Source organism: Anastrepha obliqua, chromosome 6, assembly GCF_027943255.1.
Source record: "Anastrepha obliqua isolate idAnaObli1 chromosome 6, idAnaObli1_1.0, whole genome shotgun sequence".
NCBI classification, from domain to species: Eukaryota; Metazoa; Arthropoda; class Insecta; order Diptera; family Tephritidae; genus Anastrepha; species Anastrepha obliqua.
In genome coordinates this window covers 50,970,085-50,981,774 of record NC_072897.1, presented here as the reverse complement: position 1 = coordinate 50,981,774, position 11,690 = coordinate 50,970,085, and the positions used below count along the sequence as shown (strand labels likewise).

Below are 11,690 nucleotides of genomic sequence, written 5' to 3'. Positions count from 1 at the left end.
AATTATTTGTTAGTTAATTATTGGTAAACAATTCTTTAGAAATTTAAATAAATAGAATATTGTCTGGAATGACACATTTATTGATTGATGCATTTTCGTTTGCGGAAATGTGGCCAAAAACAAATACAAACTTTTTTAAATTAAATGAAAAGTATAGAAAAAATATTACAATTGGTTTAATGAAATGTGACACTGCAGTAAAATGTTAAAAAAGGAAATATTACTTAGTTAATAATAATAACGAGTCTTTTGAACTATTGGTGACACTCAGGTAAACTGACTGCTCATACGAGTTGAATTTCTAGCTCTTTTTATACAGGGTGGCTGATGAAAGCCGCTACCAAAAACAAAAATTGAATAACTTTTTTTCTTTTTAAGTTATCTGTTCCATTTTTGTTTTAATTTGCAGATTGATCTTTAAAATTTATTAAAATGGATAACTGGGACACGCAAACAAGAATTTGGATAGTCCGCCGCTATCACGCACTGGAGTCCGTAGTTTTGGTACAGAGAGAGTACAGGCGGATGTTTGGCGGCGATCCCCCGAGCAGATGGACCATAATGAGACTGGTGAATAATTTTGCTGAGCAAGGAACAGTCGCAAGAAGGCCTTATCATCGAAACCCACCAGTTCGGACGGAGGAAACGATCGCTGCTGTAGCTGCAGCTATACAAAGCAATCCAAGGGTTTCAACAAGAAGCTTATCTGCTCAACTTGGTGTCAGCCGACAGTCTTTGCAAACAATAATGCACAAAGATTTAGACTTATTTCCCTACAAAATTCAAATGGTTAACAAACTGAATGCAGCAGACTTGCCGATTCGCTTGGAATTTCGCCAGAAGATCCTGCAAATGGTGGAAGAAGACCAAAACATGTTAAACTGCCTTTTCATGTCTGATGAGGCCCATTTCGATTTAAACGGCAATGTGAACAAACAAAATTGTCGAATATGGAGTATTTCTAACCCACAGATACTCCACGAGACGGAATTGCATCCTCTTCGCGTGACAGTGTGGTGTGCGGTTTCTTCACGCTGTATTGTCGGGCCTTATTTTTTTGAAGAAAATGGTCACACCGTTACGGTTACTGGAGACCGTTATTTGAAAATGCTGAAAGAATTTTTCTATCCAGAACTACGCCGAAAGAGAATTCCTTTCAACTCTGTGTGGTTTCAACAAGATGGGGCAACGTCTCACATAGCCCAGACTGTTATGACAGAGTTGCGACGAAAATTTCCCAATAAACTGATTTCAAGAAACTCCGAATTTCGTTGGCCCCCCAGGTCGCCTGATCTTACTGCACCTGACTTTTTCTTGTGGGGTTTATGTAAACAAGAAGTTTATAAAACAAAGCCAACAAATTTGGATGAACTAAAACAATCCATTCGGGCAACAATTGCGGCTATTCCTGTCGCAACTCTCAAAGCAGCAATGAACAACTTTTTACTAAGATGCCGCACTTGTGTCAACGAGCATGGGGGGCATTTAAATTCAATTATTTTTAAAACTAGTTAAGCTACATTTAATAAAATTTAATGACCTTCAACTTGAAAAAAAAAATAAATGAATTCCATACACTAAAAAAAAAGTTATTTGAGTTTCTTAATGTAGCAAAATTCATCAGCCACCCTGTATATGCCTTTGCCTTTTTTCATTTTGTTTACATAGCTCACAGATAACGTTAATGACATAGAGAAGTCTCAGGAGCTACGAGTAGTGTGAATTGCCAAAAAGGAAGTGTAACTGTGAAGACTTTTTCACCTCGCGCAACTCGATAGCGGGAAAGAGATGATTACAGTGAATTCTGTATAAGTAAATACATTTGCTCTGCACAGTTTTTGGCTTCTGCATGAAATCAAATTGCCGACGGCACTTGAATCTGCATTTATTTGTTCCTTTGGCAAACGAAATTTTTTTCAATTTACATTTTATTGCAGAGAATAATGTATGTGTGCATTTTTTAGATAGTATACAACTTTAATATTTAAAATAAATAAATGAACAATTCGAGGAAACGTATTTGCATATATTGGACAACTAAGTTCAATTGTAGTGTTACACACATAAGTATGCACTGAAGCAACCGTAAACTACCTCACGAGGCATCGCCTTATCATTTTTACATACAACACTTAGGGTGCGTGCATGTCAGAGATGCGATAAGCGATAAGAGCGTCGATAAGAGCAGCGACAAAAGCATAGCGTCGAACTTTAGTTTTGTGTGGTGTATAAAACAGAGCTGCGGTAAGAGCGTTAGTTGCATTTGCAATTTAAGTTTTGAAAAGTGAAGAGCTATAATATTTATAATAATGAGTGATTCAGAGGAAGAAAATATGTTGTTGTTGACGCCTACTACTGCATATTATCATCTACATAATACTGTAAGGGAAAATCGTCAGTTTTCGACGCATCCTATAAACCAAGCAAGACTAGAACTCGGAGAATTTCACCATCTCTATAATAGTTTAAAATTTAGAATTTTAGCTACAGCCATTCAAACCAACCCAACCTTAGCTGACGTTATAATTAAGTGCATTTGCTTACTGCATAATATAATTATTGATAGAGGAGGAATTGAGCACCATTTGACTCAAAACTGGACTTCAATACCTAGAAATATTGCATTAAACTAAACTGTTGTAGGGCGAAACATATTATTGCACTTACTTGTTGTATTGAATTGTTTGGATATCTCTTGCCACAATTTATCCAAAATGAACTTGTTGTGGTGATTTGGATCTTTTTGATCCAAAATTGCAGGTTTTAAAAATACTGCACTTATAAAATCTTCTGTGTCCATCATCGATAATAGCGAAGAAATTACTAACCTCCAATTTCTACGCTCTTATCGATGATAGCGAGCGAAGAGTGAGTTAGCGCGCTGCTCCGACATGCACACTTCTATTAAAATACATGCATTAATTTTCTACGCTTCGCTCTTATCGACGCTCTTATCGCTTATCGCATCTCTGACATGCACGCACCCTTAGGGAGTAAATACCCGAGTGATCGAATTCCTGCCTAAAAAATGCTAAAAGAATTCTCTTTCGCATATGCACATACATATATACATATGTTTGTATAAGTTTTTGAATTAAAAAATAATTTGAATTTTTTAAAAATCATTGAAGCTTTTAGCTCTTCTTTATTTCACTTCATTTTTCCGACTGATTTCTTATTACAATTATTTGCCTAATTAAACTTATTAGTAAATATGATAAATGCTATGTTTGCATTCCCATTGGTAATTACATAAATGCTTTGTTCGCATTTCCGGCACGCTTTAATATTTTATGCTGACCTAATGTCTGCTTACAATTTTGTTAGTATCGAGTTCACTCGAATTCTATGGGAAAGTAATAAATTAAATTAAAATTTTACTGGTGTAAATCTTCGTAAATATTGCACTCACTGACTTGCAGAGGCTAGATTTATTGACAAGAGTTTGGAAGCCTCCTACAAATTATGTTTTACCGTTACTGGAAAAATTCAAGACTCGAAAATTGAGATTCTATTATAACTGGTTCGGCAAATATCCATGGCTTGCATACTCCGAATTACATGGTGGGTCTTATTGTGTTCCATGTGTGGCATTTGCAACGACTGGTGGAAGAGGATCACAAAATTTGAGGCAGTTAGTTGTTCAAAAACTCGACAACTGGAAAAATGCGAAACGAGTGAGTGAAAAATCTATTTATTGATTTCTTAACATTTTAAGCGAAATCTAGGCAAATTGGGGTTGATCGGGGTACCAGTGAGTGCGTTTAGAAGTACAAAATTGGCCGCTACACCAAAATGCGTCACGCAAGAAGTTGGCATTAGCATGGTCAATTTCCCGTGCGAACTGTCAGTTTGGTTCAGTCATATGTAAACAGACGCCTGGAGGCCACGAAGCCTATTGTGAAAAACGATTTACCTTCTATCACGCGTACGCTCATATTGCATTCTTCACATATTGTATAATAGAAAAATTTCACAGTAATACACGAATTTATCACTGACAAACTTTATCAGGAAATCTCACTCTAACATCACTTCTTTGACAAACTAATCATTTTTATAGAAATTGATTCATTTTTGTACAAAATGAATTTTGTGAAGCGTGCTATAATCAGCTTTTACTTATCACTTTTAATATAATCAATATTCATGTGATCGAATTATCGCTATGAGAATAAAAATATTTATAATTCTACAGGTATACGATGACCACGCCTGAAATCTTACCACGATAAAGCAGTCGATTGCAAAAATAGTTTTCTGCATATTATGCAAATCAAAGAACGATCCATTGAAAATTTGATCGATCAGTCCCGTGAGTACATATACGTTGTGGTGTGAAGAGGTGTAAAGAAAACACTCCTGTAAAATATTATATATTGAAAATAATTAAAACAAAAACCTTTAAAAATACGATTTTACTTACGTGGCTAAAAGGATTCGCCTACATTTCCACCTCAAAGCCAAATTCGTTGGAAACAACGTAGGTAAATACACATTCAATAAAAATAAAATTGGAAAAGAATAAACTTTTCCGGAATTAAAACCACTCAATTCACATCGGGACAGCTGTCTGTATACAGCAGCTGACCCCGTCTAACAAACATAGGGCAGTGCTGCCTTCGATTTTTATAAGTCGATACAACAGTTTTGCCCAAATGCCCGTAAATCGCTTCCCACCACTAGGTGGCGCTGCAAAGCAAACTGATGCCGACATTAACCCAAGTGTGGCTCAAAACAAGAAAAAAAAATTACTATAATTGCGAATCTGAAATTTTCTTACAAAACAAGATCTCTGAACTTGAAGCAATATGTATGCAACTTAAGCAAGAAATGCTTCAACTTAAAGCTGATAATGCTAAGCTAAAAGATGAAAATCTAAATTTAAAAGGTTGACTAAGTATAGGGACATTGAAAGATAAAATTGTCGCTAATTATGAAACTGATGAGGAAGAACTTAACCGAGAAACCGACTGGATCCTAAAAAAAACAAGAAGGCCAGCTAAAAAGAGAAAAGCTGATGAATCGTTGGAAGACGCTGATCAAACAACTCCTACAGCAAAACCAACAACAGCATTGGTGATGCAAAAATCAATTGCTAAGCGTCCGCCCCCTATAATGGCGACAAATGTAAGCGATTACCAAAAACTATATTCTTATACAAAAGATAACTCGAAAAATGAATTTAATATTAACCCTAGAACACACACTCAGAAAATACCACGTAAACACACACCCGTGATACGTTTGTACCCGGGACCTTATTTTGCGGTTTTTTTAATGCTTATTCAATTTTGCAAAACAAAATAATATAATTTATAATAATATACTTGTAGAGTAACAACGAATACACATTTTGGTTTTTATTTCATTGAAATATTCTACCTGGTTCAAAAGATATGTGCAAAAAGGTCGCGCAAGGTATGGGTACGTAGGTAGCAAATACACTGGTATAACTGATTTTTGTATTTTATATGCAGCTGCAAGGGTTGTTTTCACACGAGGTGTTGTTATAAATGCTGCCTGTTGATATTTCCATTATTGTTTTGGTGCTCAAAAGTGTAAGAAGTGAAAATATAAGTGAAAATAAATATAACTGAAACTATAAATAACTGGATACGAAATGACTTCAAGAAGAAACGAATATTTATCAAGTGCAGCATATAGAAGGTAAAAAATGTAAAATAAGCAACAATGTAAACATATACTAATTTTTTTTATTATGCAGTCACTAGTAAAACCAACAGTGCACAGCAAAATAAAACACCACCTCAATACGAAACCGATGAAGAAGAGCTAGATCGAGAGACGGACTGGATCTTAAAAAAGCGACCATCTAAAAAACGAAAAGCTGTCAATTCACCTGAACAAATAGGATCAACTTCAAACTTGAATACACTAATTACCAACAATAAAACACCAAAAGATGATAAAAAAGCCCCACGTCCGCCACCAATTATGGTAACAGCTGAATGTGAGTACCAAAAACTGTTCAACATTGTAAAAAACGGGTCTAGCAATACGTTCTCTATTAAACTTCTGAACAATAAGATCTATAAAATAAATACATTTGATCCAGATGATTATAGAAAGACTACAAAGTCGCTATCAACACAGAACATCTCTTGGTACACTTATGAAAACAAGCAAACAAGACCAATAAAAGTTATAGCAAAAAATCTTCATCATTCGTGCGATCCTACTGATATCATACAAGATCTTAAAAAACAAGGCCTAAAAATCACTAATGCAGTTAAAAAGCTAAAATAGAAAACGAAGGAGCCACCAGATATGTTTCTACTCAGATTCGAATCAACTGAAGATATTAAAAAGATATTTGAAATAAAAACAATCTTACATGCGGTTGTCAAAATTGAAGCGATTAAACAAACAACATTAATTCCTCAATGTAAGTCATGTCAGTCCTACGGACACACTCAAAATTATTGCGGCAAGCAAACACGCTGTGTCAAATGTGCGCAGAAGCACAAAACAGTCGAATGCACAAAATCAAAGGAGCAGCTGCCAAAATGCTGCAACTGTGGAGAAGCACACCCTGCTAGCTACAGAGGCTGCATAGTAGCCAAAGAACTACAAAAAATTCGCGACAAAAAAATCGGACAGCGGAAAAATAACACTGAGGCTGAAAGCCAAACTAAAGGAAGAGAGAAAAATAAAGATGACAAAATCAAATCGCATAAACCAATACCAATTCCAGCACCAAGCAATCTACCAACCTATTCACAAGTGGCAAAAACTAACGAAAATGTCACTACACATGAAGAAAATATACTTTCAAAAATATTGCAAAAACTAACAGAACAACAAGAATTTAACAAATCACTGGAGCAAAGGTTGCAAAATCTTGAATTTAAAATTTATCAGTCAATTACACATGCCTAATTTTTTAAAAATAATGTTATGGAACGCGAACGGTCTTCCAAAGCACCAGCAAGAATTGGAAATGATTCTCAATTCAGAAAAAATCGACATTTGTTTAATTGCTGAGACGCATTTCACTAATCAAACTTTTTTCAAGATCAAAAACTTTGAAACTTACCACACTATTCACCCAAGCAACAGTGCCCGAGGCGGAAGTGCCGTAATTATTAGAAGCAATATTAAACACTACGAACAAGAAAAAGTCAGCACCAATGAATTCCAAGCCACCACCATCACAATTAATGCTGGAGGTGATCTAGCATTGACAGCTGTTTATAGTCCTCCAAGGCACCAAATCAAATACGATCAATATGTCCATCTTATTGAGCGTCATAAAACAAAATTCATTATGGGCGGTGATTTTAATGCTAAACATATCCATTGGGGATCTAGGCTAACAACCACTAAAGGAAGGGAGCTCTTCAAAGCGCTTCAACAAACAAACTGTAACACTGCATCTTCATGGATGCCAACGTATGGGCCATCTGATCCACAAAAAAATCCGGACCTTATCGATTTCTTCATCACCAGAAAAGTCTCCAGTGCTTATCTTAATGTTGAAAATGGGCTAGACATGAATTCAGACCACTCGCCAATCTATCTAACTCTCAGCGAAACGGTAGTGTTACGTGATCCAGTTCTCAAATTAACTAGTCAATTTACCGACTGGGGTTATTTCCGCAAAATGTTAGAAGAATCTGAAGACAATACGTTTCCAATGGAATCAACAACAAAGATAGATGACGAAGTTTTAAAACTGACGAGAGAAATACAACACTCTGCTTGGTCGAGCACACCTCCTTTAACGAAAATTTCCGCCGGCCACAAATACACAAAAGATATAAAAGAAATGGTGCTAAAGAAGCGAAAAATGCGGCGTAGGTGGCATCAAACAAGATCACCTGTTGATAAAGCAGCTTTGAACAAAGCAGCAAAAGATCTCAGCCATAAAATTAAAGAATACAAAAATCAATCATTTGCAAACTACGCACAGCAATTAAATAATAAAAGAGACACAAACTACTCACTATGGAAATGCACCAAAAAGCTTAAACAGCCAGCTAACCATAATCCACCAATCAAAGTAGGCAATAATGGATGGGCGAAAACCAACATAGAAAAAGCAAACATATTTTCAGATTATCTAGCAAAAATCTTTACACCCAATAGCGACACATCACCAATACTAAATAATGATGGCATAGCCAATGATAATTATGGCGATATAGTACCCATTAACTGAAGATGAGATGTGCGCCGAGATACAAAAGTTGAAATCGAAGAAATCTCCCGGGTTTGATTTAATAACTGCCGAAGTCCTCAAACAAGTTCCACGAAACATCATTACTAAGCTAACAAACTTAATGAATGCTTGCTTTAAGCTGCAATACTTTCCAATCTATTGGAAAATAGCTGATGTCATCATGATTCTAAAACCAGGAAAGCCTCCAAACGATGTAGCATCATATCGTCCAATTTCACTGTTGCCCATCTTGTCAAAACTGTTGGAAAAATGTTTGATAAAGCGCCTGAGCAATATCATAGACAATAAACAAATAATACCAACACACCAATTTGGATTTCGCGCGCGCCACTCAACTATTGACCAAATTCACAGATTAACTCGTATCATCGAGAACACATTTGAAGAAAAAAATGTCTGTTCGGCTGTATTTCTCGATGTCTCTAAGGCTTTCGATAAAGTATGTCATGCTGGCCTGCTGTGGAAAATAAAGAATGTATTGCCAACAAAATGTTTTAATATCCTAAAAACCTACCTGTCTGAGCGCTATTTTCGCGTCAGGTACGAAGATGAGTTCTCTGAACTGAAAGAGATAAAAGCTGGTGTGCCGCAAGGAAGTGTGCTTGGACCTCTTCTCTATCTACTTTTTACTCACGACTTGGCAAACAGCAGAAATTGCTTTATAGCAACATTTGCTGATGATACTGCAATATTAACCGTCGGAAAGACAGAAATAGAGTCTACTACACAACTGCAGCTTGCTATCAATAAAATATTCAATTGGACAGATAAATGGCACATTAAACTGAACGAAACAAAGTCTGTACACATCAACTTTACAAACAAAAAGATCAACTACCTGCCAATATACAGGGTAGGCCATTTAAAGCGGGCCTATTTGTTTCTGAAAAAAAAACATTGAAAAAAACATTTTTTTTTGTGTTGATATGAAAAATCATTTATTTTGATTCAAGGAGATTTGTTCCAGCTAGTTTTTGAAAATGATATCCTTCAAATGTTTGCCTCTGGCCTTGATGGCCAAATGTGTCCTTTTTTCGGCGTTTTCCATCGTTTTGGCCAATATTTCGGCCGGTATGGCGGCGATTTCGCGTCGGATATTGTTTTTAAGTTGAGTTAGAGTCCTTGGCTTGTTGATGTATACCTTGGATTTCAGATAACCCCACAAATAAAAGTCCGGTGGCGTCAAATCTGGTGATCTCGGTGGCCACGGAAAATCACCATTTTTCGAAATCAACCTTCCAGGGAACAATGGCTTCAAAAAATCGATTGTAGCGCGTGAAGTGTGGCATGTAGCCCCGTCCTGTTGGAACCAGTAGCCTTCCATGTCATTTTCTTCGATGATTGGCATAAACATTGGGATAACTCGATGTTCGCGGAGCCTCCTCAACACTGGCTCGTACAGCCTCGATATTTTCAGCAGAACGTCGTGTACGTTGTCTGGATGCGTGGCTGGTATTGCTGAGACTACCGTGGTTAATAAATTTTGCGTATAAACGCTGTAAAGTGCTTTTGGATGGCGCACTTTTAACTTTATTTTTTTTTTAAACGCACGTTGAGTTTTCACAATTGAGAAGTTATTTTGGATGTAAAGCTGAATTATTTCAGCGCGTTCTTTTGGAGTGTACTGCTCCATGGTAAAAATTGTCTTGGACTGACGCTTCCAGCGCGCTATGTCATTAGTCGATCTGACGTTCCTGTCAAAAGTTATAGGGTTGCCCGATGGGCCCGCTTTAAATGGCCTACCCTGTACATTAACAGCATTAAAGTACCATACTCTAATACAGCAAAGTATCTAGGTATGACGCTCGACACGAAACTTAGGTGGAGTGCGCACGTGAAAAAGAAAAGAGAAGAACTGGACCTAAAATTCCAAAATATGCATTGGCTAATGGGTAAGCAATCAGCGTTATCCGCACCCAACAAGATACTGCTTTACAAACAAATTCTCAACCTGTCTGGACCTATGGGATTCAGCTATGGGGTTGCACCAGCTATAGTAACACAGCGCATATACAAAGATTTCAGACTAAGGCACTCAAGCATGCAGTTTGTGCTCCATGGTATATTAGGACGCAAGATCTAGAACGTGACCTCAATATTGATTCGGTTACGGCAACCATAAAGAAATTTGCAAAGTCGCACGCAGAGCGACTAAGCAAGCATGTGAACAATGAAGCCTTGATTCTTAACGATAATACAAAATGGAAGCGAAGGCTCAAACGTAGAAAACCTCTAGATTTAAACTAATTAATAAATAAAAATCAGTTAAAAGTATGAATTGTATTTTGCTGAGGATTAACTCAAATTATTTGTTGTAACAAAACTCCACAAAAATTGCTCGTTAGTATATATATGAAATGTTATACTAGTTGCAATGAAAATACTAATAATAAAAAAAAAAAAAAAAAAAAAAATTATGCAGGCTAACTGAGGAACAGCGAGAATCATATATACAATCTTTATTTGATGAAATTTGTGACGATGACGCTCCCTATGACTTTGACTCAGAAGATGAAGAAGAAATTCAATTCAATGACATTGAAATTGCTGATGACGATGCTGAAGTTTCGCAAAGTGCCGCAGAAGTATTACCTGATTATGCGGACTATGAGGATGAGGAAGAAGACGATGAAGAAGAAGAAGTAGAAGAAAATAATGAATTACCTGCTAGTGGCGAAAAATTTGTTGCACGTGATGGTACTGAGTGGATGAAAGAACCAAATGTAAGTCGTCAGGTACTCAGACAAAATATTATAAGAGAACGTTCTGGACCAGCTAGATGCACTGAAATGTTGTCAATAGAGCAAACATTCAAATGTTTCATGAACGTTGAAATGGCTGATATAATTATGCGTCACACAAATAAGTTAGCAAAAGAAACTTATAATGCTTACAACAATGCGCATCCAAACACAACTCCTAAGTCATGGACGCCTGTGTCAATAACAGAGCTGTATGCATTTTTTGGCATACTTATTATGACTGGTGCGAACCATAGCAATGGAGAACATGTTCGAGATTTATGGAGCGTCAAAAACTATACTTTATATCGCGCCACAATGGGAGTTAACCGTTTCTGTTCGATATTGCGGTTCCTAAGATTTGACGATAAAAACACTCGTGCAACACGCTTACTAACTGATAAAGCAGCACCGATCAGTGAGTTGTGGACGATGATGAACAATAATCTTGCTGCACATTACAAGCCCAGCTCATGCTTGACGATTGATGAACAATTATTTCCTTACCGTGGACGCACACGGTTTACGCAGTACATACCATCAAAACCTGCTAAATATGGTGAACCTGAAATAATTGAATATTATAATCGTACCAAAGGTGGTGTTGATCGAATGGACCAAATGTTTGCGGAATATCCAACACAAAGACAAACAAAACGATGGCCACTAGCGATGTTCTTCAACATGTTGGACATTACAGCTCTTGCAGCCTACATTGTCTACGATTTGAATAACCCTATGTT

At 36.6% G+C, this 11,690-nt stretch overlaps 1 protein-coding gene across 1 annotated transcript in view; it reads left to right on the top strand.

Annotated features, from left to right (window-relative positions):
• The first annotated feature begins 4,239 nt into the window (after window positions 1-4,239).
• Window positions 4,240-11,690, top strand: part of LOC129250518 (glutamate receptor ionotropic, kainate 2) — a 201,193-nt gene continuing 193,742 nt past the window's right edge. The window contains exon 1 of the mRNA XM_054890139.1: window positions 4,240-4,315. Within this exon, the coding sequence (XP_054746114.1) occupies window positions 4,270-4,315 (46 nt within the window). The 5' untranslated portion in view covers window positions 4,240-4,269. The remainder of the gene's footprint in view (window positions 4,316-11,690) is intronic.